The sequence below is a fragment of the Plectropomus leopardus genome, chromosome 15 (genome assembly GCF_008729295.1).
Source record: "Plectropomus leopardus isolate mb chromosome 15, YSFRI_Pleo_2.0, whole genome shotgun sequence".
Lineage (NCBI taxonomy): Eukaryota > Metazoa > Chordata > Actinopteri > Perciformes > Serranidae > Plectropomus > Plectropomus leopardus.
The window spans coordinates 12942195-12965605 of NC_056477.1; the positions used below are offsets into that span (position 1 = coordinate 12942195).

A 23411-nucleotide genomic window follows, 5' to 3' on the forward strand; every position below is an offset into this window, starting at 1 on the left:
GTATAACGCTGGTGTATAAGCCAAACTAAACACAATGTTGAGGAATAGGCCTTCACCTTTTAAGGGTGTATTATGCTGAAACGAAAGTGAAAGAACATCAGCTACATCAAAATAATCACAATGAAAACATGTCCTTTGTGGTAAACTAATGAACAAAATCATTTTAAACATAAACCAGGGTTTTGCATTCTTCCTACTACTACTATTATTATTATTATTATTATTGGTGAATATAGATGTACAACTAAATAAGTAAAGCCTCTAAATGTGATAGATCAAGGGGTCTGTGCTTTTTGTCAAAAAGTTTTAGTAAATCATTCTTATGCTGCTTCTTCTTCTTCCTATTATTATTATTATTATTATTATTATTAGTGGTGAATGTAAATGTACAACTAAACAAGCCTCTAAATGCTATAGATCAAATAATATAATATGTGTAAATAGATGACACAATTTTCGATCATGTGGCATCATCTGAAGAACCCTGTGCAGAGTCTTTGTAAACAAGTATGTACTTTCCTTTTCTGTCTGATGCAAAGCTCTGCAAAACGGTGTCCGTCTGTGTGTGGGGGGTTGTGTGTACACTGTGAGAGCCTCGGTCTCTGGGCGGGCGGGGTTTGAACCTACATACAATGCCGTACATATCAGAAAACAAATAGAACCGCTCACTCGCGCTCTCCAGTTGTACAAATCAGGCACATCCCTTGACATTTAGCGCTGTGACGTAAGCACACTGTAAACTCAAAACGACAGTGTCGGTCGGGACTGTTATTGTTCGGTTTGAAGAGTTGGGGGCGGTCGGAGCTTTGTTTTTATTTTGGGGGCTTTAAGCTACCACTAGCAGGGTAATTCCAGTCTAAAACACTCACCTGCATACCTGGGCCGAGGTTTACGTAAATAACGTAGCATAAGTTTTATCTAGGTAGTGGTAAGCTAACAAGTTAGGTCCCAAAGTAGCTGATGGATGCGCGGGTATCGGAGTTATTTGGCTCAGGAAATGGACACGGCTCTGGATCTCAAGGTGTTGCGTCCAACGGCAAACAGGGAAATGGCTATGGGTTAGCCCCCAAGAAAGCTTGTGGAAAGAACAGCAAGAAATCCAAGGCTCGGTTCGCTCGCAACTTCAAACCAAGCAATAACACTCCGTATCTACCTCCAGAGGTAAGGCTGAAAATAAGCGCACTAACTACAGCTAGCATGGTCAAGCTAATGTGATTTACGACCCATAACAAAGTCTGCTAATGACAATGTGGGCTTCAATCGGTGTTTGTGTGCATGTTGTGATATGTAACGTCAATCACAGGGCTATAAACCGTGCATTCACTGTCGCCGGTGTTTGCTATCCTACCTTCAGTGTTAAACCGGCCGGTGACACGTAGCGTAAGTCGGTAGGGAAAATGAATGAGACGAATATGATTGGCTAACATTAGCAAGCTAACATTTGCTGTTAACTTACAATTTGGCTTTCACAGTTGTAAGCCAAATGTGTCTTTAATTAAACGCCGTTTGCCCAGATTTGCTGGGGTTTTTTTTGCTAAGTTAGCTAGCAAAAGAGGAACAGCTGTGTTTGTAAATAACTGAAGGGGGGTGGGTGTGTACTCGGCCGACCTAAAGCTAGCTAATGTTACTATTTTGACCTGACATTCACTCAGCCAAGGACTGTGTCACTACACAGTAACGACAGATCACTGTGATCATTTGTTTACAAAGATAGTTAGCTAAATGCAATGCCACTCAACTCTTTATGTGGTCATTATTGTTTAAGAAACTTGAGGGAAGAATTTTGTTGATCTCTATCTAACTTAACCTAGAGCCATATAAAAATAGGTTTAGGATTACATGTTAATAGTAATATAAGTTGCTGCAGGTAAATTTACCTCGATTTTGAAAGAGATTAGTGGTATATTCACTGCATTATGCTCCTTAACTCTTAATGGGGCAAGTCTCAACATATTCCAGTTGTTGTTTCAGCTGATCCCAGCATGTAACTAGCCCCACTATCCTGCAGTTTATATTTACTGTACTTTAGTTTCAGAAGATATTTGATGATATTAAATGTAATTAAGTATTGAAAGTCAAAATACAAGTAAATGCTGTCAATTAAACAGCAATCAGTCAGAATGTTTTAAATTATAAAAGTTATTTCTTTTTAACATACAGCAGCTTAAAAATGGAGCATACATTACACTCGAAGAACAACAGGCTATTTATATTTTTAAGTCTCAAAGGATTTCAAGAAAAAAATCCACTCTTTCCATCTCTCTCAAGCGTTCATTTGTCCATCCAGTCCTTCCTCCCTTTTCTTTTATTGGAGTAAAATTATACATTTTTGGAGTAAAGATGAAAGTTGACTGAAATATAAAAACTATAAAAGTACAGCGACTCCCCAAAAACACTTAAGTACTGTAGCCAATAATTATTACTTTGTTACAAAGCATTATTCATTTCTTACATTACACAATTGCCCGGTTGTTGGGACACTGACTAGTTAACCTTTAAATGTATATTGACAGATACACGTGTCTGTGCTTTACAACACGTTAAGTAGCTGTGTATTAAGGCAAGCTAAGCAGTTAGTCAGTTTGTATAGCTCTCAGTGACTACCTATTCACAGGAGTGCACTGTCCGCTGCATTCAGTCAGATTGCTTTTCTTTGTGTCTTTTAACAAATCAATAGCCTGTTGTCTCACTTCTCTACAGTCTGACAGTTGTTGTTCCTGTTCTATCTCTGTCTCTCTTTGTCTCTTAGGCTGAAGAGGGTAATATAGAGTACAAGGTAAGCAAATAAGATGTCATGCAAGGATCTCGTTGTGTTTAAAAGATATTATGGCATCCTTGAGTGAGCCAGTTACTTCATATAATACTATAAAAATGAGTGGCTTGTGGTAAAGTCAGCCTCTTCATCACAGGAGTGGAGGTTATAGGTATAGGTCAACATTACAATAAGCTGTCAGCAATGTGTAAGTAAGTATGTATGTGTGCAGGCACATGACCGCCCATGGAAAACCAACACCACAGTGGATAAGCAAGAGCATTTTTAGTATCTGGACAGCTGCCATCCCTGCCACACTAGTATACAGTAGTTTTGTTTCAGACTGCTTCAGCCCTACAGTAATTAATTTTAATGCTAGTTATTGGACTTATAATTATTTTACTACTGATTAGACCCATTTAACTCTCTACAGTCCAGGTTTAAATTCAGCTCTAATTTCCAAAGTCTTTGCCTTGTCTAGCTGAAGCTGGTGAACCCCACGCAATACCGCTTTGAGCATCTGGCAACACAAATGAAATGGCGACTACAGGAGGGTCGAGGTGAAGCTGTCTATCAAATAGGTGTTGAGGACAATGGCATGCTGGTTGGACTATCAGAGGAAGATATGAGGACGTCACTAAAGACGCTGCACAAGCTGGCAGAGAAGTAAGTCAACACATCAAACTAACTTTGTTGACACACTTTGACATTGAGTTATAACCCTAACCAAACATATGATAAATCAAAATTTTCCATTTAAAACAAACCCTTGAGCACAATTATTTTGTGATTGCACGCTTAAAACAGTACACTTTATTTATATATTTCTGTTTATTTTTTTCTAACAGAGTTGGAGCTGACATTGCTGTTCTTAGAGAAAGCGAAGTGGAGTATGACTCTGATGTGCCTCGTATGATTGCTGAAGTTCTCATTCGCAAGGTGCCAGATGACCAGCAGGTAAGCAGTGCCGACATGAAGGCATGCTGCTTTTTGTTTGTTGATCTGCTCATTGTTTTAAGTCCCAGCTTATTCTTTGTGTTTTCCCAACAGTTCTTGGACCTACGAGTAGCTGTACTGGGTAATGTGGACTCGGGCAAGTCCACACTGTTGGGTGTTTTGACACAGGGTGAGCTGGACAATGGACGGGGAAGAGCGAGGCTCAACCTCTTCAGACATCTCCACGAGATCCAGACTGGACGCACTTCAAGCATCAGCTTTGAGATCCTTGGCTTCAATAGTAAAGGAGAGGTGAGAAAAGAATCAATGCCAGAGAATAAATGAAGTGTACCCTATTTATAACATCTTGCATCATTTGTTATGAATAGCAGCATGAGTTAAAAACATAATGATATGTTAATAATAGGTTTTCTGTTAATATGGTAATAGTCATTGCATCAGCAAGTAATGTTAGTGATTGATTTCTAGCCTAACCTACAATCTCAAATGTATAACTGAGGGAAATGCCGGTGGGTAATTTTTTATCATGACTCTCAAAATATAATTGCTTCTATTCCTAGGTTGTGAATTACAGCGAGTCTCGGACAGCAGAGGAGATTTGTGAGAGCGCCTCTAAAATGATCACATTCATTGATCTGGCAGGTCACCACAAGTACCTGAAGACCACCATCTTTGGCCTCACCAGCTATTGTCCGGATTTCGCTATGCTGGTCGTTAGTGCAAATACTGGCATTGGTAAGTATTTATTTGTTAATTTAGATTTCTAGTTAATTTTCAGGGTTCTCATGGTCATAAAATTCCTGGAAAAGTTATGAATTTATAAAAAAATGTTTTCCAGGCCTGGAAATGGTTTGGAAGTACTAGAATGTTTTGGAAAAAGTTTGAATAGACATTGTTTTGGCTGTTGTTTTATGTTTACTGATAAAATACTCAAAACATGTCTAACATAATTCGAAATATGTTGTGTTAAAAATCTAGTGCCGCACTGCATGAGCGTTGTTTGGATCTTTGTTTTTCTAACCCCAAAAAAAGAGGCATGGCCTTGATGTTTTGCGAAGTGTCCGTATGTGCTGGTGTGGTCTACTGGCATATGCATCTAGCTGATATCAGGAATGTCAAAAAGATAGCAAGGGCTAGTAGGTTCCTCATCACCACGCACCTGGGAAGTGCATTTTCATAGGTCTACCTATTTTAAACTACTTAAAGAAACTCATGAAAATGGGGTAAAATATTATGGAAAAGTCCTGAAAAGTTTTGAATATTAACTCATAAAAATGTTTGGGAACCCTGATTGTTTTAAGCAATATTGAAAGCAAGTTCAAATGTGCTGCTGTCTCTGTGTGTGCACTTCATCTAGTCACTTCACTAGCAAGTGGATCTGTCACAGGGTCACAGCCTGGTAACAGACACTTGCAGGGCCAGTCTGACAGAGAGCCTATGTTTGTGTATACCTTTAGTGGACTTGGCCAGCTGGGACAAATATCTGATATCTGAGCTTATGTAACAGGCCACTAGTCCTACCGCCGACGCTTTACCCCTCCTTCTTGTCCCCGCCTGCCACCACTCAAATAACTCAAATACCATCTATTCATACCAGAGAACTCTGACCCACTGAAGGTGACTCTGAGCTCCCTTGGAGCTGAAAATTGTTAACTTTCCGCCCCTCCTTTTTTTGCAGCGACTGACTTGTGTCCCATAGAAAATTAATGGGAATTCATTTTGCATTGCCCCACATTTGGTGGGTCTTCATCATCACTATTGATAGATTCTGTATTAGTGCATCAAATGCTTTTACCAACCCAGACCTTTTATGATAATAGCAGTGCAGGAAGCTTTTACTATGCCCAGGGTTACATACTTTGAAACCACAGCTGAAACTGGTAGGACAGGCCAGACGTTTTTTAGCTTTGTTTGTTTACATTTTTTGCTGTAGTAAATAGTAGAATATTGTCCAGGAAGTAGATCAAAGGCAGTCCCAAGTGGTATTTGAACCAACGCCTCCAAGGGAGACTGCTCAGGCATCCTGACATGTTTTTGTTTGTGTTAGTTTTGCATCATGTGTGGGAGGAGGGCCTCTGACAGAGACAGCAAGTGGCACCAGATAAGAGCACGCTGTTAAAAGCTTGTAACGTTCTGCAAAGAATCTCTTTGCTTTTGACAGTAATAGCCTGAAATAACATATACTATTGAAAAAAATCTGCTATTATGTTTCTCTTTTTGCAAATAGCAAGGAGACATGTAGATGAAACCTGAGCCTTGGAGACAACACTTGTTACTTAGCAATTCAGCTCACAGCCTGCTGGTGTTATTAGGTGAACTATATTCAGCTGCTGTTAATGTATGGCTGGCAGTTTTCACGTCATTTTTAAGGTCATATAGTATATATGATTTTTTTTGCTAAAGGTGGCAGAGATGAGTGTGACTTTGACCCAGGACTTGCGTTTGAGTTATTTTTGAAACAAAGATTACCATCAAATGTAAAATTTTATAAACCATGTTTTTACTGTTTTTTGTAGTAAACAAGGAAGTGATGTCACCTATGTACAGAAGTAAAATAACACACAGTGGGCATTGCTGTGTACGTATGGGTGTCTGTTCTAAACTTGGGCACGTTGGGGGAAATGAGGTCAAGAATGATGACCACCTTAGCCACGCAACAGACAGAAAGGGGACATAGTGTCTGCAACCCAAGAGCAGCAGCTTTAATTATGAAACAGGGTAATGGATCTGTGTAATGCACAGGGCTCATCTTAGGTTGTGTCTGTGTCGTGCCAAAAAGCCAAAGGGCGGGTAATCGTCTTGAATCATTCTGTGATGCTTTAAACTCCTTGGTACCTCCATGAGGGATGAGACTTTGATTATTCCTGTGCACGTTCACCTTAGATGCACTAAAATGACACAACCAGCAAAACAACTCACTGCTCAGCTGATGAGGGGGTAAAGGTACTTTGAGTCTCTGTCAACGTATAAATGTGTAATGGGTCAGTACCCTTGAACTACCTCATGATGTAGGGCGATTTGAGACACAGCCTAATCCTTGGCCCAGATATTTGTTTGATTTTTTTCCGAAATTCTATGTTTTCCTTTTTAAATTTTTCTGAATTCTGTGTTTCACAGTTTAAGGAGTGTCTAATCATGTGGCGAATGATAACATTTCAGTGATTCAAATAGAAAGTATACTAATTGTAATAAGTATCATTGACTTTGATGTAGCAAAACATTGCACTATTATTTTATCAAAGAAAGAGCTTCGTTAGTTAAAAAAAACAACCCATAATTTCCTTTTGTAAAATAAAGTGCTTCATATTAAAACGTCATACTACTCTGCTCTAAATTTAGCTGTTTGTGTCGGATTCCTCTATTTTTTGAAAGACTTCGCGACTTCCACATGAGTGCAGGGTCCAACAACAGGGTTCATTGTCATTGATTCATTAATCTTAAAAATAAGGCTTTCATTGGCATTAAGAGATATCTTATATTAATCTCTCTAAAGTCCTAAAAAATCTTTAACATTGGAGATAGAATTTTTAAAACTTTTTTTTCTTTGCATTTTAAAAGCTGAAAATGATGGGTAACTTAAAAAAAATAATAATTTACCTAATGCATCCTCAATTAACATTACCAAAGATGCACATTTTATGTTACAAAAATAACTTGAAAAACAAAATAAAATCAGTCTTAAAAAGTTAGAACTTTTTACTTGCCTAAAGATGTAGCAACCCTATACTATACAAACCTATGTATATAACTTTGTCTCACACATCACCTTTGTTTACAAAGAAACAAAACCAGATGAACCACTAGACATGCCTCCAGGACACTGCTGCCTCAGCCTAGGCAATATTTACATTACTATCATATATGGATGAATATCCCTTGACTGATATCCTATCTACTTATTGCTGTGGTATAACAATCGTACATCATGGTAAATTATACCTGGTCTTATCAGTTTGTGCACATGCCCTTATGACCCTCAGACACACATAAAGTACCAACAGATAAGATGTGCTATCATAGGTCACAAGAGTCCTTTCAAACAGCAATGATATGGATTTGCTTACAGTATTTGTCCAAAGTGCTGTGCAAATGCAAATTTATTTTTATAAAAACATTGTGTGCAAAACCTAAAAACGAACTTTGTGTTTTTGCAATTGGATGTAAAAGCACATTTGATAATGTGAGGTTGTGCAGAGCAAGATACATCTGAATGAGTAGATTAAATGTAGTGAAACCTTTCAACTAGACCTAACTTAATCCCTACTTCTTCCCTTTTTTCTAGCTGGAACGACACGGGAGCATCTTGGACTTGCTATGGCCCTGAAGGTGCCCATTTTCATCGTCATCAGTAAGGTGGACCTCTGTACGCGGGCCACAGTGGAGCGCACTGTGCGGCAGTTGGAGCGGGTCCTGAAGCAGCCGGGCTGCAACAAGGTGCCCATGGTTGTAAGCAATACCGACGACGCCGTCACAGCAGCACAGCAGTTCGCCCAGTCACCCAAGTATGAAACAACCAAATATTTAAATCTCTTATATGTTTTTTAAGTTATGTTTGTGCTCCCTCTATTATTAAATACCCTTATAAGAGTGAACAGTAGAAACTAGCCATTGATGACTGACTGTCCTAATTGCATGCTTGTGCTTTTCCTGGCAGCATCACACCCATCTTCACATTATCCAGTGTGTCTGGAGAGAGTTTAGAATTGCTCAAGGTGTTCTTCAACATCATCCCTCCTCTCAGCAACAGCAAGGAGCAGGAGGAGCTTATGCAACAGCTAACTGAGTTTCAGGTATGTCTGACCAGTTTGTCCATGCATGCAAGTGATCGGCTGGCACATAAACACTCTTTCAGATGCAGTGTAGATACATACACAATACATACTCGTGATTTTAATGTGACTGCATCATTACAGGTGGATGAGATCTACACAGTGCCAGAAGTGGGGACCGTGGTGGGAGGTACTCTGTACAGGTCAGTGTGTTAAAATTTTTACATCATGATCATCTTTTCAGCATTTAGCATAGACTTTATCTGACCTTCTGCTCTCCTTGAATGTGCAGTGGTATTTGCCGTGAGGGAGATCATCTTGTAGTAGGGCCCACAGACTCGGGCCAGTTTCACAAATTGAGCGTTGGGAGCATCCAAAGAAACCGCTCAGCTTGCAGAGTACTCAGGGCCGGCCAGGCTGCGACACTCGCTCTGGGCAACTTTGACCGCTCACTTCTGCGCAAGGTCAGACACACTGCCAATTTTTCCTTCTTTCTCTTTATACTCTTTGCCTGTTTCAGTATTTAAAGGTATTTAGGACTGTGTGTTCCTTGTATACTCAATAAATGTCTGATTTGGTATTTTATCATTGATCCATGTGAAGGAAATTTAAAAAAAGAAATTGCTATGAGAGATACTGAATTCTAATCTATGTTCATGTGTTTGCTACTTCCAGGGCATGGTGATGGTGAGTCCAGAGATGGATCCTACCATCTGCTGGATGTTTGAGGCTGAGATTGTGCTGCTCTTCCATGCCAAGACCTTCCACAAGGGCTTCCAGGTTACTGTGCACATCGGCAATGTGAGACAGACTGCAACAGTGGAGGCTGTATATGGGAAGGTTAGTTCATCAACTGAGCTACAACTGCTCCTGACTGAAATCTGTCCTCTACTTTTAAAACCTGTGTATTATATCCCAATGTGTTAAATTAACCAGGATTTGTCTTAATTGTCTTTTCTTATTTGTCTTTTCTTAAGGCTATAGTAAGTAACTCTTACACGAATTGTTGTTCAAAAGTTTTTGTCATATTTGATGAAACTTACACTACATTCACACAGTAGTACATCAGACAGATAAGCTGAGGAAAAAATAGCCCTATTTCTCGCCTTAAATGTTTTCAGAAATGTATTTTAGTGTATTGTTAAGCTGTAAAATGAGAATGTTTGCGACCTGGTCATTGTTTGATTGTTTGAAAAGTCAAGCCAAAGCTAACCACTGCCCAGCAGCTGGAGCAATTGTTCTCATTTTGCAGCTAAACAGTACACTAAAATATTTTTCTAAAATTATTTGATGTAAGAAATAGGCAACGCAGTAACTAATGTTCCATTTGATCAGCACTGTCTGGTTTGACAATTTGACTGCAGTTCATGTGCAGTGAATGACATGATTGGCAGCTGCATTTAAGACTCCTGAGCTCTGATTGGTTAATTTCATTCAACGGCATGAAAAACACTATGAAGAAGAGGAAAAATGCAGTTTTATGCTTCTCATCTACTTCTCTCAGAATATTGTAACAGTTAGCAAATATGACCAAAAAATGTTCAGAAAAGTTACCAAATGCAGCTTTAATGCTGTTTCTCTTTTGTCTTCCTATTCTTATGATACATCACTGCACAACAGGAGGAGCTGAGGACAGGGGAGAAAGCAGTGGTTCTCTTCAAGTTCATCAAGCACCCAGAATACCTGAAGGTAGGAGCTAAGGTGCTCTTCAGAGAGGGCGTGACTAAAGGCATCGGCCACGTCACTAAGTTGCAGCCCATCGCCCAGTACCGGCCATCCCAAAGCGAGGATGACGAAGCCTAAAGTTTCCCTGAGAAAACAACCGAAAACACCGTCCCACCGCGAAAAAAAGGTGCTTTATAAACAACCTCCTGCTTTCTCCAAAGGTCACTGTCCTGCTCCCTGCACAGTCAATCCCTGTCACGGGAGTCTGTTTTAGCACCCTTTTCCAAAGCCTTGTTGTTACCATCCTCCTCTTCAGCCTTTTAAATAACTGCAATTTTTGCCTGGTTTTGAGGTTTTAAGAGTGTTGCTTTTCCTGGCACTGTTAAGAGGAAACCCCTCCACCGCCTCTTTAACACACTCACTTAGCAACATCTACCAAAGTGATATCGTCAAGGAAATTGCTTGATGTGCTGCTTACACAGGTTACACCTAAATGCACTCCTAACACACACTTTGAAAAAAAGAGGCCCACATTTACTTGCACTGAAACCTAAATGCCAGTGTTGATATGCCTTTGGTAGATAATCGTTTACAAAGTATGTTGCAAGTATGAGATGCTCGGACACGAAGGTGTATCACCAGTGTCACTGTTGTCATCACCCCACAGCAGCTTGTCTGTCTGACCAGCATAGTGCCTGACTGATAAGGAAAACCTCACTTGTTTTATATTAAACTTTTCTCTGAGAAACAGCTAAAAAGTTATGAGATAATAGGAAGAAGACTGAAATACTTGTCAGCTCTATATAAGCTAAATCATCTTGCTTCAAGCGATATTATTGCTGACAAAGGCACTTTATGAAGGTAAAGGAGAGCGCCGCAAAATCTCCAAAGTTGGAAGTTGACCCAGTTTATATGTCAGCATGCCAAGATCGATAACTCACATTGGCAATCACCTCGTAAGTGGTTTTGTTATGTCACATATGTCTGTGGGAATTATGTTTTTTATTCACAAATAATGCCTCACGATAGCGCACTGAGATGGTTATGATCTTGCTGCCTATCTTTCAAGTGCTTTAGTTACTCAGGTCAGTTTAGATATTAGACAGCATTCCACTCACACAGAAGGACTCCAGTGGAGGTTTCTGTTGCTGACTTTTGGGGGGTGGTGGGGTTAGTGGGGAGAAAAGGGTGTTTCTCTCAAAGAGATGTTTGATTATTGACTATATAGTTCTTGAAGCTGCCCTACTGAAGCAGCTTTGTTTTAAAGCAATGTGTTTGAGGTACTTGATGTCATCCGTCTCTTCACTTATGTTACTGATGTCACTAACTTTGACGGGGTTTAACACAGTGCCTAGTGGAACTACTGTTTGAGTATCCCATTACACCCCAACATTTTACAACTAAAAGGTTGGTGCTACTTCTTGAAACAGCTTTTAATATTTAGAAGACAAGTTTGAAAATGAATGTTAATCGCTACTCTTTGTTTAAGGCTGCTGTTGGCCTCATCATGTCTTATCATAGCACGTTGACGTGACTTATGGAGTCATTGTCCCACTGACACCAATGATAGAGGACAGCTGAAATGTGTGCCCTGTTTCGTTGTATCCACGTTGTTGTTATGCATTTTGTGCGCACTCAAAGAGAAAAAACTAAGAACGCATTTCAACCAAAATGTTTTATAGCCTTTGTGAAGAGTTATCAGGTGTTAGTTTGTTTAAATGCATCTGAGAAATATTTTATAGATTTCTGGTAATCTCAGATGTTACAATTTATTCTATAATGTTTTTCACTGTTTTCGGAATCTTCTTAATGACACCAACAGATTTTCACTTTTTTCAAATCACGTTTAAGAGCTTTTCCCTTTAATTGAAAGTGTAATATTTTGATTATTTGGGTGAAATGCAGTATTTATGTACAGATCCAATTTGTGTATCATGATGTACATGAATAAAAGTTTTATTGTCTCCTTAACAAGTTTTAAACTTTGTTGCCTTTTAAGTCAAACACAAAATTACCCAGCATTTTTACCTGTGTCATCATACAACCAGTGTTTTGTCTGCTGGCTCACATGTCACAAAGTCATGACTCACTGAACAAAGTCGAGTTGTAAAAGGCGTTGTTATTTCATTTTCCTGGCTATGTTCCTTCTTATCTGCTCCCCAGCTGATGCAAGACGATGCAAGAATAAGGTTCTCATTCAGCTGTCTTTCAACACTCAAGCACGGCAGAACAATAGGTTCACCACGGTAGTAACGTGAAGACAAACCAGGATGAGTCTGCTCATCATGGTGCAATTGCTCTCATCCTTCTGGCAATCATGTATTTCATCAGTATTTCTAATATATACTCGTCCTACAAAAGACAAACATTTTCTGTAGCTCTTGAGCTCACAAGAACACGTCATCCTGCTCTGTGTTTAACTGATTAGTGACATCTGCTGGCACATCAGAATACTACAATCACATACACAAAATTTAATAATTTATTCGATCTACAAAATTATTCCTTAACATTATTGCCTTTCCCTTTAGAATAAAAAAGTATAAAACAAAGTGCATAAATAAACACTTAATTTGTTTTACATATTCTTATAATAAAAGCACAATAACATCGATCACTTAAAAAAAAAGTCCCAGAGTTTCATGTTACAAAATGGCTTTCAATTCTTTGAGCAAACATGAATTTTCTTTGCACATTTGTGAACTGCCTTTTGCAGTTTGTATTTAAAAGATGTAGCTCTACAGCACTTCTTAAAAAAACAATATGAATCAGAAGCACGAGTCAGAGTGGTGAGTGCCACCTGAAGCATACCGATACGTAAGGGAAGCCTGATAATATTGGCATGTCATCAGTATCAGCCAGTATTGGTATTTGCCAAATGCTGCTTTTTGCCAATATCAAAAAACAACCTTTTTATTTATTTGCTTTTAATTTACAATGTGAACATGTAAAAAACATCTACCCTGAATTTAGGTATTTTTTCTTATTTTGCAAAATGAATAAATATTACATACACTGAAAAGCATTGTATTTTGGGGAAAGAGGTGGCTCGATCGCTATCCATATTGGTTATTGTCCAAATGAGTTGTTACATATCTGTATATCGGATATTGGGAAAATATCTAATATCGTGCATCCCGAATACACATCATCAGTTCCTCTTGAAAAAAGAATCCAGAGTGCCCGTACTTCCACCTTGGGATCGATGCCTTTTTGGTTGTGGTTCTGACTGGCCTCTGGTTTTTGTCTTGCCACGTGAGGACTGGGATCTGAGGGGAGTTAGAGAGCTATCAGAGCGAGAGGAAGATGGAGGAAGACTGGGTGAAGAGAGTGAATTTTGGAGGTCTAAAGCAAAGTGGTAGTCGTTGTGTTCAGGCATTTCCCAGACTGACACCTCCTGGCCACAGCGTTCACAGTTCAACATGTCTTCTCTGGCCACACTGGAAGGATGGTGATTTACCTCTGGATCCATGTCCAGTTCATCCCTCAACTCTTCACGTGGCGACTGCTGAGATGAGTCCTGTTTGGCCTGTAGACCTGACACAGCAGTAGCAGTGTCTTCTTTATGGTTAGGTCCAGCCTTATGTGCCACATCAAGCTTGTTTGAGCTTCTTTCAAGACTTTTCTTGTGGAAGAAAGAGGAAATGCCAGACGGGGGGTTGGCAGAACCATTTTTAGACTGAGAAAAAAGTGAGAAGGAGGAAACGGGGCAATTGGTCTCCAACTGATCAGTAGCAGAGGTTTTGAGAGAGGAGGAAGCTGGGAGAATCCCTGTGGCACCTGTATCGTCGCCGTCTTCACCGTCTCCATCTTTTGTAACCTTCTGTTTTTGTTTCTCAGCTGCCTTTTGAAAGAAGGACTGGATGGTGCCAGCTTGTTTGCACGTAGAGTCATTTTTCAGTTCAGCAGGTGTCTGCGTGGAGCGCTGCGTGGTGGATAAAAGACTCTGGGTTGAAGTGACATCACTGGAAAGAAAGCCAGCGATGCCCCCTGCTGATGGAGCATCACTGAATTTGCTCGCTGAGAGATGTAGCAGAGTGAGGGGTGGAGTCCTGGAGAAATAAGGACAGGATAAATTCAGTCACACAGCTTTCCTTTACTCAATGACTTGAACTATTTCACAGTGTTGTTATAGTTAAATTACCATGCTGCTTGGTGGTTCCCTGCTGTGTTTAGACTCTTGATGATGGCAAAGCTGTCACTGGATAGTTTGGTTGCTTCGTAGCGCACTAACGCACAACAGCGAGAGAAGCTGCTCGGCCTCTTATCCCCGAGCTGACGTACACCAACCGTGAGAAGTTTAGCCACTCGACCATTCTGTAAGACGGTGAGAGATGACAAGCACTGATGTGAAACTCAGTCATATTTACTGTATATATCAACAGCAAACCCCAACTGAGGAAGTAAATATTGATGCTGCAATAAGGGAAAGGAATAAATTTCACATAGCTCACCACTTCTCTGTCCTTGGTAAGTCTCTCTTCTAGCTCAAGGGCCAGTTGATGAAGCCAGTACTGCACCTGCATAGAGGTTATTTTAATAACATAACAGCAACAAACAGAAAGTGGTCCCATATTTGTGAATAATTTGAAAAGAATGCATCATTCTCACACATCTAAATATATCAACCACATTTTCTCAAAGTTTCATCATCAGTTTGAGTAACACTAGTCATATATACTCTGTTGTAACACGGGAGAGACAGACCTGCTCTTTTGTAGCCAGTGATGTCTTCCCGGGGAAGTTTTTACTGCAGCCGATGGATTTGGGCAGCTGTCTGGGTTTCACTGCTTCAAACTCAATCCCCCGACACAAGTCAAACAGCCACTGACTGCAAAGCAGAGAGGTTCAGCGGAAATGTGGTTTGTAATCACGTATGAACAAAATGCTCAGAGTTCAAGTCCAGTTCATTTTTGGAGCATTTTATCAAGCATGCAAATTCATCAAGGGTGAAAAGGGTGACTATGATGTGAGGGCATGCCCCCTTACAAGATTTTAAATATAAAGATTTAACGTGGATTTACAGTCAAATTTGGTATAAAGATACAATGAAAAACTCAACCTAGACTTAATCTTACGGCTACAGAATTTGTGCTTGACTTGAATACTTCCATTTTTTCCTGCTTTATACAGTCTATGGTTTGTCTTTGTAGGGGAGCATGTTTGCCTAGCTGTATTTGTTTATAAGCATAGGACATCATGTAAATCATGTATTCAATTAAACGAGTAAGTTAGAAAAATATTTTTACAGTAAGGCCTTGTAATGACCGTCAATCAAAATGTCCATTCCACTTCCAATTATGATGGCATCTGGCATAATAATTGCAGAGACTCAGCAAGACCTTTGTTTGCCAGTCATCTTTTGGCACTTCTGACTCCTAAAGGAATATCTGGCTTGTCTTACCCTGTCTTTTCTCCAAAGTGCTGTCCCAGTTCAGCCTGAGAGAAGCGAGCAAGATCTCCCATGTTCTCTACCCCCAGAGTTTCTGTAATGGAAGCGCCCAGCTTGCCCCCCAGGTTTCGTCTGCACAGGTAAAACACATGATACAAGTGTACAGTGCATTGTTAGTTAACGTTTGTTTTTATCTATGTCAGGATGTGAGTGTAATTTGTGACGAGTCTTTATGGCAGAGCTGTACACTGAACTCACATCTTGCCGACGGGCAGAGAGTTGAAAAGTTCTGTCACAGAGTCCAAAGGCAGAACAGTTTGTCGATTTGGTTTGTTCAGACCACAAGCTAGTTTGGCCAATACCTTAAAAAGTAGACAGTAAACGATGACTGTAGCAAAAATAATCACCGCTCTTGAAATTATTGCACCAGCAGTATATTTATAGAAAAAACACAATGAGAGATTTTCTTACCTTATTGTGCGATATCCCTGCTGAACAGCGGAAACCTGTGTCTTTCTCCACAGCTGCCCTCATTTCCTCAACAATAAGTGCCCCCACAGTTAGCTGCAGTTCTGCGGAGCTCTGTTCCCCTGACAGAGTGACGGGTACAGACGCCAGCCACTGCTGGAGACCTCTGCACCTCTGCTCCTCTGGGGACAAACATGATGCTGTTAGAGGGACACATCCTACCTGAGTTTGGGGTTTTGTTAAGTATCAACACGAGTGCTCGAACAAATTAGTGAGTAGTCAATTAGTTTGGTTGTGGCCGACCTTTATCCAAAGCAGCGTCCTCTGCAGATTCTTCCTGTTCAGGTGAACTTTGTGGGTACCCCTGGACGTAGGTCGTCCTCAGCAGGTGAGGCTCAATTTGTTTGTCTGTCATGTTTTTCAGCCGCTGCTGGACCGCAGCAGTCAGATCCATGTAAGCCTCGTCGATGCTGGCTCTCTCAATCACAGCGAAGCGAGACATTACCTCGATCACTTCCACACTCGCCTCCCTGTAACTGCACATGGGTGAGTAGATTATCTACTATACATCTGGTCACAGGGGTGGAGGTGTTAAAATAACACATTTACTGTTCATCATATCGAGAGAAGAATTTCTTTATGGCACAGTCTCAGGAGTGGTGAGGCGTAGAGGTCAGTAGTACATCACCAGCACTTACTGTGTCAGATCCGCCTTGCCATGAGACTCACGCACTCGTGCCACCTGGAGATCCGGGCACAGTTTCTTTGCATCATCCACCCACATGTTCCTGGTGACACCATGGGCCCTGGCCTCGTAGCTCACTGCTATGATACTAAAAGACGATGATTTTTAGTTTTAACAAACCGTGACAATTGTTAATAGAAAGTCCAATATGGTTTATTTGTGGAAGATGAAGGCGGGTGAGTTGCCAACAAAGAGACAGCAATTAAAATGGTCCCTGCAACTGAAATCAGACACACATCTAAAGCAAGAGATTATCCCTGAACAGAGCAAGAACTGATATATAATAAATCTCTCTGTTACGTTTGTAGGTCACATAATGACAACTGAGCAAACTTGCAGAGCTTGTAAGTAAGGGGTGTCAAATTTGTTTTGAATGGGGGCCAGATTAGATCATGTGGAAAATACTTAGCTAACAAAGCTACTGGCATCAAATGGGTTATTTTAAAAAATCAAATACAAATGAGACGAATCCACTGTTTCATTGTTTAGCAAAAAATGTTCTACTGTCCACCACATCCAAAACTGGTGGTCCTCACTGCTGACTTTAGGCGTTTTTGCTGTGGCCGTGTCTGCTACTTAGCTGTTAATGTCTGCTGTTAGGTATCTGTTTGTTTGCTTGTTTACTGTCTGTTTATAAAAACACATCAGTTGTGCCTGCGTCGTTGCATTTTGGTGCATGTCTACAAACTGTGATAGTCCTGCCATTGTGAGGTGAAGAGAGAAAATGCAAAGTGATCTGGCTTGATTAACCAATATTGTGTGGTGGGCCAAGCATCGTATAATTTGACAGTCAAGTCGAGGGCTATTCAAGATTTGTTTCAGGATCACAAGGGCCCCTGGATCGGACTTTGGACATGCCTGTTGTAAGTGCATCCTGAGTTCAGATTACCATTTTTAAGCTGTATAATGAACTTTTATGTTTAAGTGCTGTCATTCTAGTTAAATATACCCTGTCATTTAGCCGTTCTCATTCTGCAGCTTTAACTTTTATTTTATTTTATGAGATCATCCACAATATCTTGCCTCATCTGTACTCTATTATTTAACCTCATTGGACTTCTGATGGAGGGAGAGGTTTGTTTAAGCTTGCCTTGAGCGCGCTGCTGTCTCAGGAAGCAGAATAACTATGCTCGCTGGGAAACGTCACTGAGTAAAAGTAGAAACCTTTTGCATCGCTTTCTGTTATCAAAGGAGCTGGAAAATTTGACTAACTAATGTTATCCTGTAACAATCCTGCACCGAAACGCAGCGCTCCTCGCTGGCTGTTTCAGTTGCATCGATCATAAAATCAACATCTCTTTATCAGAAACTCACCTGCCTCCTTTCCATGTCTTGTACTGAGCCACCACACAGGGAGTGCTCTGCAGAGCTGCATTCAGCCTTTGCTCCACCTGGACGTAAAAACAGTCCATGTCCACTAACGCCACCACTCTCTCCTTTCCGTACTCCATCATACACCACTGGCTGGACGTGCTGTTAATTCACAACTCTCACTGACTTAACAGCGCGCCGAAATGCCGTTTTGTCACTTTGTATTTCGCGCAGTCATCCAAAGTTACATAAAAACGTCATCTAAAGTCGACGTGACGTTGGCGTGAGATCGTCGCACTCTACATGCGTAGCAGTTTTAACAGTTGGTTAACCCTTTACTGGTAATTTTACACAGCTCGGTGTTAAACTGTAAAAACGCTAAGGTTAGCTTAATGTCTGCATCGTGGAAAGTGAAGGAAATAGCTCTATTTTCTGTCAAAATTGGCCTCCTGACAATTGTCCAATCATAGCTAAAAACGTATCTGCGCGCGAGGGCTGTCAAAATTTAAAATGTGTCACCGTGAAGATGTGTGCAGAAGAGTTTGCTGCATGTCTCCTTTCAGACATTCAAAACCTAAAAAGCAGAAGGTAAGAAATTGAGTAACTGATTTGTAAGCTTCAGACGTTAGCATGTATGGCTGACTACAGTAGCCTCCTACTATTTCTGAGGTTCAGGACTGGCATATCATTAGGGACTGTTTATTACTTATGTGGGGGGAGGGAGTGGTGCAAAAAAGTGAGGTATTTAACCCTTTGAAACCTGGAGCTGCATCACTTTTCTTTCTTCTATTAGCATGTTCACCCAAGTATCGACTACTGCAGAGTCAGCTGACCCAGAGTCAGTTGTGTAAACGCTGATTGTAAGCTTTCCCATTGCATGAAGTCAGACGTTAGCGAGTTTTCTGTAAAGTGGGAATGAGGCTTTATTTTCGTGCTGTTTGTTTGTTGCATTGGCCCCAATACCTACATTTGGTGTGAATATGAAAATGCATGGTTAGGGCCTTTTTATGTTGGAGGGAGGGCAGTGCATTTTCCCCCAGTCACTCAGGGAAGCTCAAGGAAAAGTATATAGCTTCGGAGAGGGTCAAGTTAAAAAAATAAATAAAAGTCATACCAAAGCCACCCTCCTCCTCTGATAAATAAAGAACAGCCCCTTAGCTAAGTACATTCTTTTGTGGGATCGGTTTGGGGCTGAAATATCCACTGTGTTTTAGGGCTGGGTGATGTGGAGAAAGTCAAATATCAGAAGATTTTTGAACATATACCTTTGCATCAATATTGCCAAAATATTGTAGGGTTATTTTTTGGTGCTTTGACAAAATATTTCCACAATTAGAGTTTTTATGAATATTAATTTAGTGACTAAAGGCAAATCATAGAGGATATCTAGACGATATCACAATCTCAGTATAATACTGATACATTGCTCAGGCCTACTGTGTTGGAGTCAGTCCCCGTTACAGACAGCATATCATAATGCAGCAGCTCTGTCCTGCTCTCTATTGAGGTTTGAGTTTTCAAACTTTAAGTTTGCACATTTAGAAACTGTAGGAACTGTTGGATTTTCATCTGAAGTTTATTTTTATTTAAATTATTTGTGAACCATATCTCTTACAAATGGAGGCTACATACATATATATTCTCGAAAGAGTTGTTGCTTGAGATTTTGGAGTTATTCACAGATTTCTCACAGACAACTTGCAGGTCTTAAATTAAATGTCAAATTTTAGCTTCATTTTTATTTAGATGTAGGCAAGGGAAAAACATACATTGTTAAACATAAACGTTTATACTGAACATGTGTTACACTAAAGGCGGTAAATAAAAATTTATAGCTACTCATAAAATGTACTGTTATAGTCTTGCAAAACAAGCAGTACATTGTTTTAATGCTATAAAAAACTATGACCAGAAGATTTACAACAGGACCAGGATAACATTGCTAAGAAATGAGGAAGTGGCTGAATAAGAGTTACCCATCATAACACTGAGATCATTTACTCACAACATCGAGCGGACATGGCCTCTCTATATGTGCTTCAACTAATACTTGCTGGACTCATGGGTAAGTCAGCTAAATCCTTTATAAGACAGCTATACATAAATGATAGGTTCATTATTTTAAAAACAAAATGTTGTTAATGATATATGGCTGTTTAGTAATTCAATTTGAGTCTTAAATTTTTAGTGCCAACAATATTTACTAATGTGTTTTGATGAAAACAGTTAAGCATGATTACTAGCTGGTAAAAAAAAATGAGTTCTGTAGTTATGTCTGTTGGTGATATACACAAAGCATTTGCACCCATCACTAGTACACTAAGTTTCTGCTGTTTTATGTTCGGAATTCACAGTAAAATTGTTACAGTGAGTCAAGTGTCTGTCAAGGCCAGAGACTCTATCTCCATCCCGTGTCTCTATGAGCCAGGCGACATAAAAGATGTGAAATACTTGTGTAAAGTAAAAACATGGGGCTTATGCCTGAAAACAGTTACAACAAAGGAGCCAGATGATTCAGGAAAGTTTTCAATCTCTGATGACCCAAAACAAAGAATCTTCACTGTTACCATCAATGATCTGAGCGATGAGGACATTAGTTACAGTTGTGCTGTGGAAAAACGTTTCCTGGATGTTAAAAAACGTTTTGAGCTGTCAGTCACCGCAGGTAATTTCAGTGTAAATGTTTGAACCACACTTGAAATTCTTTCTGTAAACTTCTTGGTGAAAATAGGTGAGATTTTCACTTGCATGTCTTGATCATAAAATCAGGCTGTGCTTTTGTCAAGGTGTGCCGAGTCTGTATGTAGACCAACAGGAAATAACAGCATTTGAAGGTGGAAGTGTGACTGTCAGATGTTTCTTTAAAAGAAGAAAAGTAACAAAGTGGTGCAAGCTGAACAACGGCTGTGTGGAAGGTCCAACTGGATCAATAGATGAAACAACTGTGAAAATTGATACCAGTGTCGCCAATGTTTTCACTGTGACCATGAGTGGACTGAGGCCGGAGAGCAATGGTTGGTATTTGTGCTACAAGAAAGACTTTCAGATGCCAGTTCATATAACTGTTCTTCAGTTAACCCCAACTACAACTACAATGACTCCCAGTACAGCAAGTACGTCAAATACAGCAACTACAATCACAGCCAATACAGCAAGTAAGATACTAACCATTTTCTAATTTCTTAAATTAGTAATCTATTATAATAAGTGGACATGAAATGATAATTCAAGTAAAATCCTGTTTTGCATTATAGAATATATTTATGATGTTCACCTTGAAAATCTGGGAACGACTACATGATTATCCACGATATGCAGTTTAAAAATGCATCACCTTCAGTGTGAAGTAACATGAATTTTCACATCTATTTATTCAGACATTACAAGGACACTTCCAGTCACTACCCAGCATTCCTCCCCACTTACGAGTGCAGAGCCACATACAGCTCAGCCCACCGACTCCACCATAAACAGGACAGCTGGAGAGAACCTGCAAGATAAAAACAAGGAGTCAGTACCTTTTCTTTATTTCACTTTGAAGGGTTAAATAAGTTCAGATCTGGTTAACAACTTCTCCTTTCCCTTCCTTATTGCTTGCAGCACAACAGATATCCTGTACACTTATCTTTCCAAAAGACTAAAGCACATATTTGTGCATGAAAGTGATTTTTTTTTTGTTCACTCTTGAGCATGCACTTTTTTGTTGCATTATAGTGTATAATAAAGCAGTTTCTTTCAGCTAAACTCCATGTTACTCATGAATGAAGTGCAGTTGCCTTTATTCTAATTGAATACATTCAATTTTTGTTTTATATATTCAAACTATAAAAGAGGTATGTGTACATAAGCTAATTTTAGACAGCATAAATAACCCTTTGATGTGTGGTTAAGCGTACCTCTGATCTGCATTTTTCCTCTAGCTCCGATTTGGTGATAGTCCTCACCACCACCCTCAGCTTACTGCTGTTGATTGTTCCTGCTGCTTTTTTCGGATTGAAGATGATGAACAAATGTAGTGAGTCTGCTCTAATCTCAGCTAAATCAAATTCAGTTATCACATATCTGTCATTTTATAATTGTTTTTTTTTTTCTGAAAATGTATGCCTTTTAGATAAACGTAACCCTGAGCGTTCTGACATCACTGCGGTAAGATATAAACATGTATCTCATTACGCGTAAAGTAATAAACGTATGGTTATAGTCCTCATTGGCATATTTCTTCTTTGCTTGGTAAAAAAAAAACATTTTACAGGTAGTCCCAATTTGGACTGATCATACATACAACACGTGACGTAGACAGGTTTTGAGAAACGAAAAAAGTGTCTTACTCAGTCCTGATATAACTGCACTGACTGTAACTGTCTTAAAATGACTACATCTACCTAAGCGTGGCAGGGTACAGTAGGGTAAATATAGACCTTGTTTTACGAACAACCATGAATTTTTAAACCCAAAGAGGAAATAGCATACTGCACACTGCATACAAATGCCTTTTGCTCCTATGGTTATCAGAAGGTTTTCTTACATTTAAGATGGTCTTGGAAGGGGTGTTTGATAGCTGGCCTGTCTGTGATACCAATGGTTAATCAGTGTTCAACGTAACATTGACATACACTCCATAAAGGCAAACCTCTGACAACTTTTCAGGATCTATTCAAATTAACCAAACTGTCCAGTTCGACAGGAGAAAGCAAATAACTGTAATGTTATGTCGTATACAATGAGGTTAATGTAAGATGTCAAATTCATCCCTCAGGGCTTACACACTGGGAGTGATCCCGATGTGCACTACGCTACCATTGTTCACAATCAACATGTGGCAGCTCAGCAGAGGGTAAGCCAGACGAGAACATTTTATTTTGTTAAACACAATATGAAAAAAATCAATAGTGTCCGAAAACAGTTTTGCCTTTTTTTGTATTTTTCTTTCCCTTGAAATGTTATCACTTTGACTTCGAATCTCATCCAGCAGAACGATATCCCTGAAGACAGTGTGACTTACTGTACCGTAATAAAGGATAGTATGCAAGTGAAACAGATGGTATGTGGATAATTTATAATCCATTAAGGAATCTCAATACATCAGCTGTCTGTTAATAACTCAAATAGATTAGTATTGTGGGTTATGATTAGCTCATAATTAATCAGTATTTTCTTCTCTGCTTGTTTTCTCTCATTAGATTGAACCAGTAGATGGAAGTTTGAGCAACAGCACACTACACACTAAAACAGATTAAGTAAGATCAAAAGTTTTAATATCGACCAAAAGCAGAACAGAGGCAAGTGAAAATGACCACATTTAGGAAAAGACTTTGTCATTAAATTAGTAAAATGGTTTAGCTTACTCAGTTG

At 39.6% G+C, this 23411-nt stretch overlaps 3 protein-coding genes across 4 annotated transcripts; 2 read left to right on the top strand and 1 right to left on the bottom strand.

Moving 5' to 3' along the window:
- Window positions 1-764: 764 nt before the first annotated feature.
- On the top strand, window positions 765-12114 carry gtpbp2a (GTP binding protein 2a). Its single transcript, XM_042502854.1, has 12 exons — window positions 765-1161; window positions 2750-2776; window positions 3234-3418; window positions 3601-3709; window positions 3803-4000; window positions 4270-4444; window positions 7992-8211; window positions 8364-8499; window positions 8623-8681; window positions 8771-8942; window positions 9154-9318; window positions 10099-12114. Exons 1-12 carry the CDS (start codon window positions 961-963, stop codon window positions 10279-10281), a joined length of 1830 nt encoding a protein of 609 aa, XP_042358788.1. The 5' UTR covers window positions 765-960; the 3' UTR covers window positions 10282-12114.
- Window positions 12115-13183: 1069 nt separating this feature from the next.
- On the bottom strand, window positions 13184-18318 carry polh (polymerase (DNA directed), eta). Its single transcript, XM_042502853.1, has 10 exons — window positions 18063-18318; window positions 16702-16836; window positions 16307-16539; window positions 16007-16185; window positions 15794-15897; window positions 15548-15667; window positions 14851-14974; window positions 14598-14663; window positions 14288-14460; window positions 13184-14195 (listed from the first exon to the last, which is right to left on the bottom strand). The coding sequence occupies exons 1-10, from the start codon at window positions 18200-18202 to the stop codon at window positions 13295-13297; spliced, it is 2175 nt and encodes a 724-aa protein (XP_042358787.1). The 5' UTR covers window positions 18203-18318; the 3' UTR covers window positions 13184-13294.
- Window positions 18319-19759: 1441 nt separating this feature from the next.
- Window positions 19760-23331, top strand: LOC121955056 (CMRF35-like molecule 8). 2 transcript variants are annotated; one of them, XM_042502855.1, is made up of 8 exons: window positions 19760-20724; window positions 20846-21214; window positions 21437-21569; window positions 21980-22074; window positions 22171-22205; window positions 22816-22893; window positions 23029-23100; window positions 23240-23331. In XM_042502855.1, exons 1-8 carry the CDS (start codon window positions 20316-20318, stop codon window positions 23294-23296), a joined length of 1248 nt encoding a protein of 415 aa, XP_042358789.1. In that variant the 5' UTR covers window positions 19760-20315; the 3' UTR covers window positions 23297-23331. The 2 variants fall into 2 exon arrangements, with proteins under 2 accessions (XP_042358789.1, XP_042358790.1); XM_042502856.1 differs by having other exon boundaries at window positions 23032-23100.
- Window positions 23332-23411: the final 80 nt, after the last annotated feature.